Raw genomic sequence first — 20,310 nt, forward strand, 5'->3', positions numbered from 1 at the left:
AAGCAAATAATTTTCATTTCCACATGCCGTTAATTAATTTAACTGTATTTTAGTAACATTCATAACATTATTATTTCATTTCAGTCGCCAAAACATCACGTTTCCATGTTTCGTTTGCAGTATTTACTGTGCGCCAACATTTCAGCTTTACATTCACGATTTACATCATTACCGGTTTGAAGTTTTAATAACAACGGTTACAATATCAACAAATTATTATGTCAATAGGTAAAGCAATCAATAGATAGGTATGCACCTTCCTAGAAAAATAATATTTTGTTATAACGACAAATTAACGCAATCATAGCAACCAACTGTTTGTTACAGAAAATTAACGAATTAACCTAAAAATAATATTTACTTACAAGATCATTACCATTAATCTTAATAACGTTAGCTATTATCCTTAATTAATTTTAGGAAGATACTCGTATATTTCTTCACATAGGTACCTACTCGTAAAGCCACACGGTGTGCTTTACATTAATTTGTATCTCTAGACAAAGTACTCTAGTAATATTCTAATTTGTTTTAGATTATATTCGCTACATTATTAAATTTCCTGAGTACCTTCTACCAAATTGAAATTAGCTACGAACAATGTTTGCGGGTACCGGTTAGTACACGATTTGATGTAGGGACTCTATCATGGATTCAAACGAAAGTCAATTTGGATATTAAAAGCGAATAAATAAGTATCTTATCGGAATAAAGGCAGGTAAACGTATACAATACCGATTGACCAATGACCTCACGTACGTTTTGCAAGAATAAAATGCCCACAACTTATTCTGAAGACCTATAAACATTTCGTCATAGAACAAATTGCTCGCTCATGGTGGGGACAAAACGTTTAATGCAGATCGAAGTAACACCGTGAAGTGGACTCTATTCTGTAAGTGGTAAGAGCTAGGGCAAGTTGAAGAAAGATTCGAATGTAAAGTGCGCGGGTCAGCTGCGTATGCGTCGAGTCGAGGCCGCGGCGCCTAAAATGCCAGACAGCCGGATTCTAAATTCATTGTCATGCCTTTTTAAAGAGTATATTATTATTTTTCTCCAATACCAGTTATATGAAAACTTTCAGCGCGCCAATGTTTCTAAATTAAAAAAGCTCAGAGACTTGCATCACATTTTATGTATTCTTGAGTAAACATACTTACGAGTACATTATACCTAGATATTAGAGAGAGAGAGACATATTTTGTCAAGTGCCGTTTTACAGTTTCAGGCATTGCTAGCGTACTCATAATTATAATTGTGTGAAAGAAAAAATAAACAAAAAATGAAAAAGATTAAATTATAATGATCATTTAAACCTGGAGAGCTATCAGTCAAAACAAAAACAAACACCAATCAGAAAAAAACACTAAAATTCTTCAAAGTACCTAAGGTACTTCGTTAGAAGCCATAATAAGAAAGCGCTTTATTCACAAAGGACTCGTTTCAAACGCGCCTGTCGTTATTTTTACTCTCAGCTATGATAAAAGTCAAAGTTCAAAAACATTAAGGTGCTTTCTTACTCCATCACATTGAAAATTCAGCAAACAGATGCTATTATAAATAATACTCTTGCTTGATCTGTGACTACTGAGACTGACTGCAAATAGTTTAATAGTCGTAGTAGTCGTATTTTTATTGACAGATCTTCTGCACTACATACATAGCTACTTTTCTACATTTCCTCATTTCCTTTTTCAAGCTAGCACACGTTTCAGGCAATCCAATTTCAAAAAAGCACTCCACTTCTTCATGAAAATTAGCTACACCATAATGTGTTACACGCGAATGCTATTATGTGAACGCACCTTAATAGCTTACAATTTTGATGCGTCTCCATCGCTGACCCGTCATGACTGAACGAAGTAATCTACATAATGACCCTCGCGAATGCCAGAGAAAGGTATGTACACGTAAAAGAATTTTCGACGCTCAGAAATTGGAAACAATTCTGCTATAAATCTTTTTACTAATATCGAATACATGTTACCTGTGTTCCACTAATAAATATATTTGATTTGCTATTAAATTATGCTGCGTCGAGTTCATCAATTAACTAACATTTCATTTGATTGATTTTGTACTACACTTTTTGCTGAAAGCCAGTTATTGTTTTGAAATTAATTTGTGATTGACACCTTACCTAAAATTTACAGTACTATGTATTTAAAAAAAATTGAAACTGCTCTACTTTCTACACAATACAATATAATAAGTAGAAGGACGACGATTTTTTTAAATTATTATTTGTCTTGGTACTTAATGGTGTCAATTAACCCACGAAGAAAGCCAATGACACCTTTCAAGCACAATTACGCTAAAAGTGCCCAGTGACTATCAAATCACTAGCTAATTCCTATGGATAAGTTACAGGCTAATTGTAAGTCTTGTCATTCAATAACCATTACCTAGTTACGTTAAAATTTGTGTCACACTTAATGCTGTGTTAACAAAGAACTTAGATAACGTGAATGAAAGTGGTCAATGCGTTATGGATTCGTTGAGTAAGCCTGAGTAACACCCAAGTTCATTACGTGGCATGCGTTACCTATGTTACCTATCTCTACACAGCAATAATTACGCAATCCGATTGCTTTGTTCGTCAGAATCGTCCGAAGTAGATCACAAATTCTTATATCAACGGGCAGTGTTGAACATTGAACAGACATTATTGCTCACCGAGTTGTTGATAAATATCAACATTCATTTAATGGATTTCATACGTGCGAAAAGAGCTAATGTGCCACAAGACTAGCTGAAGTTGTAATCGATAAAATGTTGCAAGTATTTTCATGCTCATTTTGTTTCATAACAATATTTATTCTGCACAACTTGTCTAATAGTACACAAAAGTAAAATATAAAATCAATCACAATATCTTACAAAAATTTGAAAGGCAGTTTCAAAGTCAGCCGACTTTCAAACTAGTCGCGATTAGAACAAAAAGCTGCAGGCCGAGCAGGTTGAAAACATTAATATTTTAACACAAAATTAGTTTCTACCTTTTTACTAGATTTTTACTTGCTTGAATGATATAGGAAGACCTTAAGATACGGTAATGAATCGAGAAAGGACGTTCTGATCACTGAACACTTTATAGTCATCACAAAAACAAAATGATCGTTTTTTCCCTCCAATTATATAATAGCAAAGTCATTGTCAACACCAGCAATTGCAATGAACCCTATATCGTCATCATCGCTGATTAAATCGTGTTCCGGATCATTTGTATTTTCATGCAAATGATTGTATTGCGTGCGAGCGGGGACAAGAAAAACAATTTTACGCGGAATGAAACGTTAGAAATATTTTCTAACTTTATTAAATTCTAATGTAATCAAAATATTCCATGTATTTAGGCATGACAAACATGAAATTTAGGCTGAGTTGCACCACCTTATTTTAACCGTGACTATAACCGTTAACCGGTATTTTTTGTATGGAGTTTGACAGACTTTTGACGTTTGTGAAAGTTAAAGTAAGATGGTGCAGTCCGGCGGCCTAAGATTGGTTGGAATTTTAACAACAGTTAAGTTTCGTATTTAGATGAATATGCAGAGCTGTCAATTTTCAAAACATGAGTAAAATTCGTCACGCTCTGACAATGACGTAGGGTTCAAAACGCGTCGGTCCATCCTCTGTCTAACTTTTCCATACAAAACTTCTCACAAAGAGACTCGAATTCTATCGATAAATTCAATTATGGTTGACAAAGCGTTAACTGGGCTCACTTGCCTTGGGTATTGAGGCGGTGCCTGCGTTTCGACACCTGACACTTTCACCGCCTCGGTCTGTCTAGTCACGACCGCTCATCGCTCAGTTTGAATCCTAACCAATTCGATCTTGATATAACATCGATTCAGAATTTGATTCGATTACGGCACGTCATCTAAGAAGTTGATTAGATATTCATCCCGAAGTAGGTACCTTAAGTCTGGAATGATAAGTTAGAAGTCAAGTATAATTTTATAGATTCTTAAGTTGGAGTGGAAACTTAGAAGATTAAGTTGAAGAGACGATTTTGTGATTTTGACAATTTTTAATAAGGAATCTACAAAAGAAGGTCACCACAGGTGCCTGCAGGCTTGTAATGTAGGTAATTAAAATTACATTAAAACTGCATTAAGTATTTACTGTTTGAATACAAAGCTTAATTATTCATCAAATTATGTGTTAATATTGCAACATGACACCTTGAGTGCCGTGTGTGTAACTCTACCAAATCCGGACTAATAGTAACGTTAATATTTCAATGCACACATAGCATAGATGTAAATATGGATTCCTTGTGACTTTTGAATCAAGTAAACCCGTAGAATGTAAAAGTCAAATTGTCTAATAGGAACAATACAAAATGTATGTCAGTATTTCGCAAGCGGCGACCGCAACCGCACACACCATTAAGTTGGAAACACTCAAGTCTGGTTTCGGTGCGGTTATGTTACACTTTTGTTCTAATACCCAAAACTACAAGAGTTGAACAGAACGTACGATCAGTACAATAGTAATTTAACTTACAATAGTAGTTGCTCAATGAAAACAAAAAATGCTCTTCACAGCTAATTATGCAGGCAATGTAATCGTCACGTAATAATTTGTTATCGAATCTATTATGCTAAAGATTTATGCACTATTTGTTTACCTGACCATTAAGTATTATTGTGTGTCTAAACCAGTGTTATTAGCTACACTTAATACGTATAAATCGGTATTCTATAAATAACTTCTGTTTTATAATCTAACAATAACAACAGCATAGATACAACCTTCTACGCTTGATTATTCATTATATCAAAATGTCAATACGCTCCATATTGAGTATGGTTCATTGCATCAACTGAATTCATCGATTGTAAAACAATAGAGCAATTGAGAACGCAACCTTCATATTTATTCACATATATTTTAGTAGCAGATGGACAGTCGTTGTTTGAATCTGATCATACATCATTTGGTCTGTTTTATTTTCGAGTCAACACACGTCGTCTATGTTTGTCTTTTTGTAAGCTTATCATATTTACGAAAACGAATGGACACTGCAATAAAAAGATACCTACGCTTCATGTGGTAATTTTAAAATTTCTCAATCTCTAGTCAATTTTCTCAGCAGAAACGTTTAATTCATTTCACTGTCATAAAGACTAACAAAAGAGAGTAAATGGGAATCATTTTAATGACTAAAATAAATGTACCTGTAATAAGAGAGCGTTGTTTCTATTTAATTTTCTTATTATTAAAGTGGACACTATCATTCAGTGGATCATACAAAATGAGTGCTTAACAAGCAAATTGAAGAGCCGCTTTTGTTTGGTCTAGCTTTCATGTTCCAACTAAATAGGATCGTTGGAAAACAACTTTTTAACGACCGAAATATTCGCGTCCATTCCGCAAAGACCTGAAGCTTTCCTGAGCTTTCGGACTATAACAAATTGGATTGCGACTGTAAAGGAAATCATTGACCTATGGAGTTTGTCCAACAATGTTTCTATCACAAAAAGAACAAATTATATTCAGCAAATACTTATTTACCTTATTACATTGGCGACTAACTAATGAACATTATTAACACAGTCACGAAGGAAATACAATTTCACAATATTTGTTTTTACTTGTTTGTATAACTTGACACCTCTTTAAAAACTTGCAAGATCGCGTGGAAAATTAAATTATTTAATAATCAAACAGGTTATTATTAATGAGTATTATTAATATTATAAACATTTGTTTTATAAATAGGCATTTAATTAAAGCCATAATAATACAATTACCTAGTCGGAGTAGATGTAATCACCGCTATACTTCGTAGAACCCTCGTATTTGAAACGGTCCTGAATGGATTGAACTTCGAACATTTAATAATAACGGCGAACTTATTGTCAAAGCCATTCAAAGTGTGGACTAAGTCAATCCACTTTTGGTTACAAGTTTAGTTTCCAATATAGAAGATTTTCTGGCGGCTTTGGCCCAAGTCGGGGCCATTAGGACTTTGGCGTGGTGCCAGCTCGAGGTGCTAGTATATTTGTAAGCAACAGTCAAGGAAGTCAGGAATCTTGGAATAGACCGTCCATAAGGAACGAACGCCCGCTTTCTGTGATTAATAGCGAGAAAGTTATTTGGTACACAATTTCGGGAGAGTCACGAAATAATTTAAGTACAACATTTTATCATTATATAAATATGTAGTCACAGCTTGATCTTTCCAATATTTTATTTTTTTCAGGAGCCGTGTTAAATGAAAATACCAAAATAGGTATTCAAATATTCTAATTAAATACATTAATTAGCTATGTTTGTGGTTAATTTCATCGTGGCGATCATTGCACCGTCACATGAAAACATTTATAATGAGTTACACAGATGCAGCCAATGACACATTAAAGGTAGGCTCTTAGACAAAATAGGCTCTTTTTTGTTCTCTAATGCGCTGACTAAGCAAATAATGATAAGACTTCATTTCAGTTGCAATAACAAGAGCAATGTTTGTGTTACAAAATTTTCCTCAATGCAGCATTAACCTACAGTAATTTACACGATTTTTAATTAGGCGCATTGGTCAACATTAGCAGTGCTCTAACAAGACCCAAAGTCATGATGCGCCAGTTTTCTGCGCGTCCGCCGGTTTCGCAAACGCGGCGATATTGACCGACAAAGCGTTTGGAGGACATTTCTGTTTACTGCCCAACGCGAATTTCACTTGCGCCACAAAAATTTTACGCTTTATATGTGAAACTAAAACTCTGTCTACGAACATTTATTACGATATCGTTTATTTCCTAAGTTTCGCGATGCATACATAATTATCTTACACACTTTAAATATATGAATATTAATAGTTCAAATGGAAAACGGAACATGACTGTTGCAATGGAAATTTAAAAAATATAATTTATTTGAACTTCGAAAGCTTTGAGTAAACATCTACCTACATGTATTTGCCTACACTTATTTTAAATCACAAAAGATATAGGTATATCGATATAATATTACATTTAATAGTTTCTTGTTTTAGCCTCTTCATATTTTGGGCTAAGTTCTGAGCATCGAATATATATATATGTTACGGTCAAAGTGATAAATGTGAAAATTATGAATAATCGCCGGTTATTATGAATAATTACCGCATGATTTGGTAAATGTGATTAATATGAGGTCATTTTATGTGTGTATAAAACTAAATAGGCGGCTTAGGGGTGGCCCAAGGGCCACCCCCCCGCCGCACCTTAACCTATTTTTCACTTTAAATCAAAACATTATGTTATAGGCATCATGGAAAAGTAATATTATGCAAAAAACATTCCAAATTCATTATGCCAAATTATACTAATATATGATATCAAAACGTTCAAAAGTTTGGCTGTACACGAGCACGTACACAAAATGTTGTTCTCTTTTATGAAATTTGTTAGTACTAAGGTTGAATTATTAAATAATCACTGTTAAATGTGATTAATTTATCACTTTCACCGCGACTGTCGGGAATTATTCATAATAACCGGTTATTATTAATAATTTTCAATTTATCACATTAACCGTAACATATATATAAATGAAACCCGTTTTCCGTTGTCACGACATAAGGGGCCGTCCATAAATTACGTCATCGATTTTTTCAGATTTTAGACCCCCCCCCCCCTACAATCATCCTAGCGTCATTTCTTAATGACCCCCCCCCCCCCCCCTATCTATCATTTACCGTCATCCGCAGACCAAACCCCCCCCCCTAATTTAGAATGACGTAATATATGGACGGCCCCTAACATGAAAACGGCTTGACCGATTTGGCTGATTTTTTTTGTAGTTTTCTAACACTCTGTACAAGGTTTTTACGGAAAAAAATATAAAGAAAATCTCTACGCTAAGGCGGTACGAAGTTCGCCGCGTCAGCTAGTAGTTTATGAAAATGAAGCTAAGAGGAACCAAGTTTAATTAAATCCATTGTAATATATTCAACAATCCGTGACTTTAAGCAATACATCAATTCGCTGATAATGTCATTGAAATAATTGCATTGCATGATGACAGAACTGCATCCAGTCAGCGTTCATTGAAACTAAATTTCCGCCACTATGTAGTTTCCTCATTTAATTAAAATAAAGAACATTACCGTTAATAAATAAAAACATGTGCGATATCGTTAATCAATTTTATTGTTTTTTTTTTCAAGGAACCACCGCTACTAATGTTCGTTTCATTTCATGTTGATATAAAGTAGGAAAGTATTAATCTTTAATTGGTGCATAAAGTAGAGAAAACACAATATATTATGTGAAAATAAACTATAACGCTGATGATGCTTGCCTTTTTTCTGCTACAATAAAATTACGTATGACGTATAGCCTAGAACTAACAGTAACAGTATAAATAGAATAAATAATGTATTCTAGAAGGAAAACTTGCGTGCCAAACACACTAAAAGTATGCCTAGGAAAATCGTAGCCCAACTTTATACACTAACTAAAGATAATAGCCAGCCAGGCATCTCCTTTTGGCTGTATCAATGGTTTTTGTAAGTTATTAAAAAAAATCTGGCATTAAGAATCCTCTCGATCTAAATTTTTTCATCAAGTTTTTTAATAAATAATTTGTAAGTTTTCGTAAGTCAGCATAATAACAAATTATTTTGATACTTATTATGAAAGGTAATGATTTCGATATAATATTTGACTTATCGGTGAATGTATTGCTATTTACTTTTCCACGCTGTCATTTTTCATACTTACGATGAAGAGAAGTAGAGATCTACTGAATTTCTGATTAGATTATTAATACAATCGTACTACTATTGTCATGTCAATAATTGAGTTGCGTGATAAAGCAAACAAAGATGTGTGCAGCGGCCCACATCGTCGCATGCGCCGACCCACACGGATCTTGTTAATATGTGGGACGCGGCGAAACGTAATGAGACTCCGTGTTGTTCTCCTAAATGATCGTTTTCTACTGTGGAATGACGGAATATTTTTATAAAATAAGGTCCTTTATTTTAAAATCGAAGATTAGTATAAATAAAGGGTAAATATTTTACACTCGTGGTTCAAAATTTTTGTCTGGCGGTTCAAAAATGGACACAATAATTCAAAGGGACACGTTTCGAGCTGGAAAAGGGATAGAAGACAAACGTCTTATTGACACAACACGAGAAATAAGAACCTCAAGACTTATTTGAGAACCTTGGCCACGTTACGTTATTATCACCTCTTTGCAATGATGCAAACAAACGTTTTTTCATTTACTTGAACAACCAATTTTTTGAATAGGCCTTAATTTTGATTGGCTTTTGAATTGAAATAGTAAAAGGCATGTCCTTCTTTTTGTGCAAGCTTTCGGTACAAGAAGAGTACGCAACATGGGCATAAAACGCAAATAAAATTAATTTAGTGTATTTAAACATAACAACTAATTACCTATTCATGTCTTGTTGCGTTATTTCTGTAAATGTTGTAAAGTAACTCGATTTTTGTTATAAATATAGTTAAGTAACACAACCTAGTAAAATGCAAAGAAGAAGAAGTAACACAACCTACTATAAGTATATTATTTAATTTGCTTGAACTACTATACTTCTTCTCGGAACTGGCCCATCTATTGTCCCAAAACAGTGGTAGGGTTAATACTGGGACGTGTAAAGGTGGACGTCTTTTTAATAGCCTATTTGCAAATATAAATAAGTTTTATGAGTTTTTATAACAAGAAAAAGGAAAATATGATAAACTAACGCTCCATTTAGCCGAACTAAATAAACTAAAACAGAAATTGAAAATCTGGCCAAACTTTCATTTATTTAGCTAACCTTTTTGAGATCATCGCTCCCACAAAGCACGCACTGCATTGTGGAGTTTTTATTCCACGGTATCTAAGCCGAGATGTCTGCAAGCACCACTTTCCACCGGCTAGGAACCAGTTCTAGCACGTTAGTCCACTAAACGAGACCTGTTTAATTATGTACAACTACTAGTTTAAGTAAATTAAAACTCAACGTAAAGTGATTAATCGTTGTAAATGATTACGATCTGTTTTCTTGCTGAACAAATCGATATAAGTTTTTTTTTAGAATATATTACATTTTCCGGATTTTCCTTTAGATTTATGCCCGTTTTCACATTCGATCCTTAATTTTTAAGTGATCCCTATGAAAACCAAATTCCTGTTAAGTGTTACCATAGGGGTCACTTAAAAATTAGCGATTGATGGTGAAAACGGGCATTAATATAAAAAAATATGCACCTACATAAGTACTTTATGTCTTAAGTTATTGGGCAGCAGTATTGGTACCAATGATACTATAACTGCATGTATGACCCAAACATTCAATAGAATTAAACTGTCCAATGAAGAAACCACAAATGTTTGAAACTATGAACATATAGGTTTATGTTCTATTAACCAAAAATATTGCAGATATTTAGCAACATGTGACTAAATGGTTGCGATTCGATGTTTTATTATGTTGAAAAACGCAATCAGTTGAACGACCTTGTCATGTAAATATGTAAAACAATCGCTTACATAACGAGGTCGGCAACGTAGCCATCGCTTCGTAGCGTGACCATTTGCCATCAATTTCGCGATGGTGAAGAATTCGTGAAATATCTTTTTGATGTTCTCTAAAGAGTATTGTGCCTACTTTCACCCAAATATGGTAATGACACAACTGAGAAACACAGCGTAAAGTGGTTTCTAAAAAGTCTCTTTAAAGAAAATCAGATTTAATATATTTAATATATTGATATATAACCTAAAAAAGTTACTTTCAGGCCCCAAATAATTTTCTTTACAACAGATAAAACACCAATGTATAATAATAGATAGGCATTTCTGAAATTCGAAACTCGTTAAAGATTGAAGATTTCTTAATAAGTTGACCCACGGGCGCACTAAAAAGCGCTCCACTTTTCACAACTTTCTGTTTGTAAATGCTACGGAGGAACTCGATTTTCTTATTCGTACCTACCTACATATTGTAAGCTTCGACGAAATTCATAGCTGCCGTTATTTTCTTTGTAAAATAAACTTCTTAATAAAGTGCAACAGGCAGTTGGTCTACCGTTATAAATTAATTATGTTCGCTTTTTCATTTTGCTACAAAGATCCGGTTGGCCTTCCATGTCCGTCGTAGCAAACTTTCAAAGACGTGAAGTTCATAGTTTTCAAATGAGATAACCACGGTCACGACGAGCCCGATAATAGTACCTACATAATTTAATACTTACTAAGTAGGGTTTAATAAAGAAGTTTCTAATCACTTCGAATTGAATGATCAAACGAACTTACCAAGTGAAGTTCGATCTAAATTATCCTGTTTTCGCCGAAGAGATTTATTTTACCGTGTAGTACCCCTGTACGACAACCCAATCCGCACACAATATTCAGCGTAGTAGTATTAAAAAACAAAAGAGCGGGCAACCCCACCCCTACCACGCTGTGGGCTCGGTGTCCGAGCGCTCTCATTATATTTAGAGAAGAGATGACATTGACGTTTACCTCCAGGGAAGAAGATATAGAAATCTTCGGGTTGGGAGGGACCTTAAATCTCTTCGGCGAAAACAGGATAATTTAGATCGAACTTCACTTGGTANATGTGTCTTTTAAGTTAAAAGAAAAAAACAACAAACAATTAAAACAGAACTCAGTTAAAAGTTTTAACTGAGTTCTGTTAACATTTCATGTAAAATTTGTCTAATTATAACTCTATTTACATCTGCATTTGTAAGCAAGGATTCATGTTCTTCAGCCCAGATGCCGAGTAAACAGAATCGTCTTTCAGTGACGTGCAGCTGCCCCTATATTTGACCCACTGACCTAATTTTTTTTTTATTTATTTGTGTCAGTGTGCTCTTCTAAAGAGTGAAGACGATTGTATGTAGGTACTATTAAAATGTAATTTTAACTCATTGGTTTTGTCTCATATTTGAGGAATGTATCATGAGTAGAGTCTTAGTTTAAAAGGATGCCAACGATTTAAATTTCAATAGGTAGACAAAATTCAGAATTCTTAATTATCAAAAATTTTAGCTTTCTCCAGTAACACTGGTATTATTATACTGTGACTCATCAAAGTCATCATTGTCAAAAATATTGACAAATCGAGAACTGTCACGGCCAAAAAACTGGCACGCGTCCGTCCTCCGTAAGCGCCACCGCGCGACTGATTGAGATTGTCCAAGCCGTCATGGGCGATTTTTTCCACATTTTTTAACATAGTAACTAAATAAGACGCAATATAAAAATTTCATCCGTTAAAAGCCCTCAAGTTATTTCTAAACTTTAGTTTAGTAAAAGATTCACAATCTCAAATCGTTTATTTTAAAAATAAAACCATTATTAGAAAACGAATAGAGGTAACTTTGGGAATTTATTCTATCGAGTCAACTTCATCAAATCGTGTTTCCATCCTTTAATAGCCCTAGAAAATATCCTCAACTATGCCCAAAAAAAATCTTAGCCTTTTATTTTACTGTTTAGTACCTCAAAAATGAAAAATGAAAACCTCATTTTCGCCATTTTCTCTGTTACCCGGCCTTAAGGTATTTCATTCTACGAGTAGATTTTCAGAATCCAAGACGTGCTCTTAAGTTTCTCCCATAAGGTTATTTTGTGAAGAAAAAAATATTTCATTTTATTTTTATTTAAGTAAATTAGTTTTCAATTAGCTGTTAATTCCGATTTTATAAATTTAAGGTGTGGCGTGCTTAATCAAAGGAACTCGCATGTATTCGAATAATGATATATCAACAGGAACTATTGTGATAACGCTTGGAGCTATCTTCGTAGTATTCGGTCCAGTGTTAATGGGTATGTTATTTTTTTTCAGATAATCAGAGATAGATAACAGATTTAAGTTTAGATATTTATATTTATTAAATCATTCACGGTTTTCAAAAATAAAGTAGATTAGGCCAAGGAATTGTAACCCAAAGGGTGAGGGTCAAGCGGAGGCCTGAAATAGGTTTCAAAAGAGACCCCAAGACAAAATAGCAAAAACAGAGAGTCAAATGAAAATTAAACTATAGAATTGTTAAAAAATCCAATGGAGACCAAATGTCCGATGATGATGCTGATCTTTCAATGGTGGGTGCCACCATGCCATACTTGAATCCTTATTAAAGTCTTAGACTAGGCGCAGACCACCGATTTTTAGTTGTGCCCTATTTTAAATTGTATGAAGAATCGGCCAAATCAAATCGGTGTAATGTGCGCCCTTCCACACATGCCCGACGAAAAATCGATGGTCTGCGCCTAGGCTTTAAACCTAGGATTATGAAACCTGCGTTTGCTTTTCCTACATTAATAATGCATTGACTCAACATATCTTTTTTTTTTTTTTTTTAAAGATTATTACCAATTTGTATTGCCCAAATTACTAATAGTCCCATTAGCCCCTCGTGGTAAGCTAAATAAGCTTGTGTTACGAGTGGGCTCACCACAATAAAATAGTATATCTGTTGTTTTTTTTTTTCAGCTTTTACGATCTATTTCTGGACATCGAAAGTAAAGAAAATGGATGAATGCGATTGTTGAGGTTAACAATATCTATATAGATCTATGTGTTTAGCTGTAAGAACCTATAATTATGTTTTTCATAATAAACCAGTATAATTATTTATTTTACTTGATTTGACATCGACAACAACACAACGAACGTTTACATTTAATGCAAATGTGGGCTTTGTTAAGGATGTACCTACTAACTAAGGATATTATTATAGGGGAGGTAGCTTTCTTAGGACTAATATTACGTAAATAGGGTGCTCTATGTAATGGGACGATGTTACAACAGAGCTTTAGTACCCATAGCACAATTACATCACACAAGCCATCAAAAAGATTTAAAACGCGCATTATCACATAATGCTGTTGTTAATTAGTTTTTACAGAGTTTAAATAAGGCATGTTTTACACGGTTTTCTGCTGGGATTTTCAAAAAATAAGACACCATTTTTTATTTTCGTTAAGGAGGTAACATTTTTTTTTTTAAAGGCCGCATATCCTTTTCTTTTCTAAACACAGTCGCATCATTCTAGTCGCTTGATTTAGCCTCTAAGTTAGCAACGTCAGTCTTTGCCGCTCTGAAACATCTGGTATTATAAACATAGCCCTACCTCGTACGTATAGAACAGCACATAAGGCTATACATTTGTTGCAAAATCCACTCTATTAGAACTAAAAAAGGTGTTATGTTTAGGATAATGTGCTTTTTTTATAAGGGACAATTTCCATCTCTCGTTCCCACCGCTACAACTTCTGTGTAGCCAGGATCTACAGCTTGACCGCCAATAAAAACCCAACGATTGAACGTCATGGAGGAAAGTTAAACTGTCAATAAACCCGGGGATTAGTCAGAAGAACATAGAGAGAAGCTCAAAATTAAGGATGAACTTTAATCAGCTGTTGTCAGAACAAACTGACTATTACTTTCAACACTCAGTTTATCTTATTACAAAACCAAAGCTAGAAAAATACACCAAACAGTTAATCCCTCGAAGGAAACTTGGCAATCTCCTGGTGCTAATTGGAGCGAGCGCCGCCGAAGTGCTGCCGATTGTCTTATTGTCGATCCGTTAATAATGAAGGAGCTGCAGATTTAGTAATGGACCCCAATTCAGAATTTCTAGGTATAGATTGTGTCTTGAGTGCTTAACTGATTGTTGCTAAACAAGAGACGTATTTATAAAGTAAGTATTAGAATTAGAAATTGTATGCGTCGCATGAAAATTGCTGCTTCAAAGATTTGTCCAAAATATTTAAAGATACTTACATCGGTATTTACTATAGTAGTCTCATTTCGATAGCGCCTTTATCTTCAATTTATAAAACATGTAAAGTATTTTCAATATTTAGCTAGATAGGTAGGTATTATGCACATGCCAATAAGCATGTAAAAGGTCCATGTCCGTCCACGTATATTTAAAGCTTCAGTCTTGAGCTTACATAGCGGTGAAACTAACCATTATAAAAAGAAACATGATTATGCAAATTGCGTAGGTATCTTTTTTAATGAAAAATTCACAAGCGCACCTCGACTAAAAGAAGGTTATTAACATGCTAATTGTATGAGAAAAAGTGAAGATTTCATGTAAAAATGAGTTTTTGTAGAGTTTTCAACTGGGCCTTTTGATTTTAAAGTAAACATTGAAGATGCATGCATGGTTTTTTATTCTAAATTCTTTTGAGGCTATATGACGCTATATTTGGCCGATTTTTAGTTTGACTGATGTAATATGTATATCCCTTTCATACAATAGTCCCTTTAATACCTTATAGTTAGACCCCAACACACTTAGTCCCATATCTATTCCGAAACGCACCTAAAACTCATTTAAAACCCAAGCATCTACATGAAATCTACATAAAATGTTTAATTTAGATTCAATGATAGAAATTCAGGCAATCAAGGCTTGGATCTTTGCTTAGATCGAATCTATTCTTAATAGTCGTTCTTAATAGGCTGATACTCAGCCTCAATTCTAAAAATGGTATGAGCTTACGATTAAACCAACGAGCACACGTGATATAAAGTGTTAATTTTTTAAAGTAACGAATCACTCGCAATCCGCCAATAGCAATTTCGACGATGCATATAAGCAAAAGGAGAAATGACTCTATACCATTTCGTTTTTCGCTTTTGATATGTAATCGCGATATACCCACTTTGGTGTGCCTTTTAATTGGAGCATCCGTTTTTTCTTATTTTCCAACTTTATATAAGCGAAATGGCTTTCCAGTTTTTTTAATAGCAAAGAGAAAGCAATATGAATGATTGAGACTAATAATATTCTATACCTAATACCTACGCGATATTTGGTTCTCCAATTTCGTTTTTGCTCTTAAAACCGAGCATTTTCGAGTGTGGTAGATGATAGATTCACCATTACACTTTTCTTAAAACGAAACGTCTTTATAAACTTTTCTTACCATCCGGCATCCATTTTACAAAAGCAGTTCTTGATGAGAGTGGAATGTTGATAGAAGAACAGAATTCTTGAATTTGTCATTCGTTAAATAAAGTCACTGGCAAATTAAGTTATAACGTAAGGTCTTGGGGGTACAACAGGTGTAAAGGTCACGCAATGTGACGTTTTCCTAAAAATTAACAGAGCTTCTAGCCCTTTGCTCATTGAAACTTGATGTTTTATAGATATTGTCTACGTGGCAAATATAAGCTCTCGAGCCTCATGAGGCCTTTTAGGTGTCTAAAGCATTAGTGAACAGGCATCTTTCGGGCATGCAAGCTCGCTCTACCTTAGATGGCGTATCGGGTGCATACGCCACCAGTATCGGGTGAGATTTTTATCAAGCAAAAGCAAACTCAAAATGAAATAATGAAATAAAATAAATGATTAACCTATTTACTTAGCGTCTCAAACGCAAATGTAATGAAGCGACGTGTGCCACAGGTTGGCCAGTCAAAGAGGCTTTTGGTACTCGACATCTAGATACGCACGCCGTGACGTAGAGATGTGCCAGCGTCCAAATTAGCCGACTACTCAGGCTGATTTTAATGTAGCTCAGAAATTGTACCATTACATGATTTAGAGATTAAATCTATAATATAATCTAATGATCGAAAAAAAAACTACCTTTAACAATACCTGGTCTATTTGAGTTATGCTGCATGAACGACTTATGGCGACCTCTGTGCGTTTTTTGATGTTTAGACCCTACTCTTCTGACATGGAAAACCCTCATAAACCACTGCCCTTCCTGGACTGGTGGAGAGACAGGTCATCACAACCAGTTTTCTGAGCTAATATTAAGATAATCACGACGTAGGTATTTAAAAATATTGGCCTCATCAAAATACCTAAATGTGATTTTCAAAATTCCTTAAAAATTAAGGAAGACTGACCAATGATTTTCTAATTTAAAGACAAGGCGACGTATCAGTTAAAACTGTACTCCAGATGCCGACTGCAAAAGTAACCGAATAGTCGACTCTACCAACTTATATTACCGACTGTAGTCGGTACATCTCTAAAGGTAAGTAATTAAATAATACCAGGCGCCACGCGCAGTCGGAGCATGGTCCTTGAATAACTTAACAGCTCATCGTCCGTTTTAATACGACGGTACGTGTTTTTTGACATGATTTTCGTTCAACAATGTCGAGTCTCGAGGGAATTTTGTAAATTAAATCCAGAGATTTTACAAGGATAATGCTCGTTCATGGATGAAGCTTTTATGCAGGCTATTTAAACGATACTCATAGCTCGTCCGTTAATATTATTAGTAGGCAAATAAACCTTATACAAACTATTTATTTAATTACCTATGTGCAATAAATACCACGTCATTTATATTTCCTCCATTTCAATTCGTTTCAATTTTTGTTGTATTTATTTCTCAGCATTTTCTATTTTCACGTGAAAGTGAAACTAAATGATAAAGTTTTGACCTAAATGAGAGCTTTTACGTGAGCTTTCGGACGTCAAACATTCGCGTGGTGCGAACCAACCCAATGTTCCATTCAGCAGTGATCGAAACACTTTATTAGTACACATTCTACAATATTTAAGAAATAATTTTGTTTTTAAATTATTTAGGAAAACTGATTTCCTAATCGTCGGATTTATATCTTTTCTTTCTGTAAAATACGATTGACTTATTGATAGCTTTTGTACAAGTAAGTACCTAGGTATATCAACAAAACTTCAATTTTCTTCATCATAATAAAGAATTTATGGGCTTAAAATCAGCCCTTAGAATATGAAATTAATTAATTTTTATTTTGGCTTCCAATAATAATAAATAATAAATTGAGAATACGCTTTTCAGATCACAAAACGGCTTCCATGTATTAAACTTCACATTATCCCACTACCTGTTTTATTCGACGCCGTCGGTATCGTGTTCTATTGCCGCCCTACAGCGAAATTTATTAGCGAATACGATACGGGGGGTGGGGTAAACAAGATCCACTTTGGACTCGCGGTCTCTACCACGCAAAACGATATCGAAATAGTGACCTCTATCCATCCATATCCTTCACTCTTGCTGCGATGCTGCTATGAGTGAGAAAGATGAATAGAATTGATGTACGTATCTAAATCGTATTTCATAGTGGATCCCCTGGTTCTAATGATATTTTAACTGTATAATTGTATATTAATTTACGTGTACATAATATTCTTATCTTCCTAATTGAGACATTATAAAACAATTGTATCTTTAAAAACTGTATTCTTCGTTCTATCTGCATTGCAGACTATATTCATTCATAAACATTGCAGTGTCTAGTCTAGCTCGATTGTAAAATTGAGGACAAATGGGTATTTNTGTGCGGATTGGGTTGTCGTACAGGGGTACTACACGGTAAAATAAATCTCGGAGGCGAAAGCAGGATAATTCTTATAGCATTCAGGAATTGTTGTTATTAGATTTTACTTATTTTGTTTATTTTTATAGAGTTTGCAATCTTGGTCGTATTTCTTCGAATGTTCTTTACGAATTGTGAAATTGTAAATTGTTATTATTGTAAGTTTAGTTCATTAAAACGAGACGAAGCAGACTGGCGCCCGGTAAACCATGAAGTGAATAAAGTTACGCAACGCCAATTCGTATCCGACAAGTGCTCTACTCCATGTTATGTATAATAGAGGCATACAAAATGAATATTACCTCACACGACTGTGTTTTAATTGTATAAGTTGAATAATTACTGAGCAGCCACACAAAAGACTTCAACGAACGTCGGGCTGCGCGCAGCGAAATCGTACATGAAAACTCGCCTACTATAACGATGAAAGACATCACTTTTGTTGGTTTCATACAAAGTACATTCACGGCTTCAGCTATGCAAAGTTGATGATAGCAGTCTCACAATGTGAGCCGCCTTTCTCCGAATCCGGCACTGGAGGCATGACCGACTAACAGAGACGTTTCTACTTAGTCAATCGGTGCATAAAGTTTTAGTGTAGATTTACGGGGTATTGTTCGCACCTTAGGGGGATGGGCTGGAAAGGGAAGCGCGGAGCCGGCGGGTGCGGCGCGATGAGCGCGGCGGGCGGCGGCACGGGAACGGGAACGGGCACGGGGTGCGCCGGCGGCAGCGTGCTGTAGGGCGGCGGCGGCACGCTCTCCAGCAGGTCCGGAGCCCGCGGCGCCCTCGCCCGCCTCGCACGCCGCCGCCGCGCCGGCTCCTCCGTCTGACACTCAGCACTCGCTACACTCCTCTCCCTCTCGGTCTGCACGGCACTGTTCACATTACAACTGGGTGTATCCTGCACCTGCACTATGTTCACGTTCACACTGGACACGTTCTGTCGGCTCGGCTCGCCCGGGACGCGCACCGAGACCGAGTCCGACTTGCGCAGCGGGGCGGGCGCCGGGACGGGCAGCCGCATCTCGTGGCGGGGAGTGTGGGCGCGGGACGACGCGCGCGCATGACGACCGCCGTTCGGCGACTGGGGCCGGGGCGCGCAGGAGGCCTCGGCCCCCCCGCCGAGGGCCGCCAGCGCTCCATCGGTGCGCGAGCGCGCGAGCGGCGGCGAGCGGCACTCGTACGGCTGCCACAGCAGCGAGGACAGCGCCTCGGCGGCGGACAGCGGCGGCTGCGCATACAGCGCGCCGCTCATCTCGCGACCGCGCTACGCAGCCGCGCCTGCGCAGTCACCCGCCATCCGCCACCGCTTGCACCTGGAAACAAAAAAAAACATTGTTTCTATTACTGGTTGATGGCATCTCTTTAACTGACAACCAGGCAAGAGAAACCTGGAGCAAGTAGATCGCCAATGTCAAATAAATTTGATTGATAGTCACTAGGTTTCAAGTAACATTAAAAAACGTTTCCATAAATGGTTGATGAGAACACGCATCTCTATAACTGACAACAGCAACGGACGCAACGATTGACAACCTTAGAAAAAGAACCTGGAGCAAGCTAATCGTCAATGTCAAGTAACTTTGATTGCTAATCACTAGGTTTCAAGTAACAATAAAAACTAAACAATAGACCGGTTGTAAAAGCAGTTCACTCAACAATAACTTTTTGCTATGATCATTAAAATCAGGTTCCCGTGTATATGCACGTGGACAATCATGAACTAATGAATTTCATTGGTCAACGGTATAATTTAGAAGTAGATATAATCATACAAAACAGAGAGAACTAGTAACCGAGAATAAATACACAGGAAGGATGTAACTATAATACCAGCACCAGCGAGGGATAATATCTTGTAAATTATATAAGATACTCACCAGAATAAAAGGTGCACATGAAACTATTACCCAACCATATCCAACACGTAATAACGGTACAGTCTCAAGTGAGCAATTAATAACAATTGAAATTAATAACATAGCAATTCAACAGAA

General features: G+C 35.9%; 1 protein-coding gene across 1 annotated transcript in view; it reads right to left on the reverse strand.

The window, feature by feature from the left end:
• Nucleotides 1-19,568, reverse strand: part of LOC114362577 (uncharacterized) — a 107,786-nt gene extending 88,218 nt beyond the window's left edge. Inside the window, exon 1 of the mRNA XM_028318030.1 lies at nucleotides 18,934-19,568. Within this exon, the coding sequence (XP_028173831.1) occupies nucleotides 18,934-19,568 (635 nt within the window). The remainder of the gene's footprint in view (nucleotides 1-18,933) is intronic.
• Nucleotides 19,569-20,310: the final 742 nt, after the last annotated feature.

Source organism: Ostrinia furnacalis, unplaced genomic scaffold (assembly GCF_004193835.3).
Source record: "Ostrinia furnacalis isolate ACB-3 unplaced genomic scaffold, ASM419383v2 OfSCF6633, whole genome shotgun sequence".
Classification (NCBI taxonomy): Eukaryota; Metazoa; Arthropoda; class Insecta; order Lepidoptera; family Crambidae; genus Ostrinia; species Ostrinia furnacalis.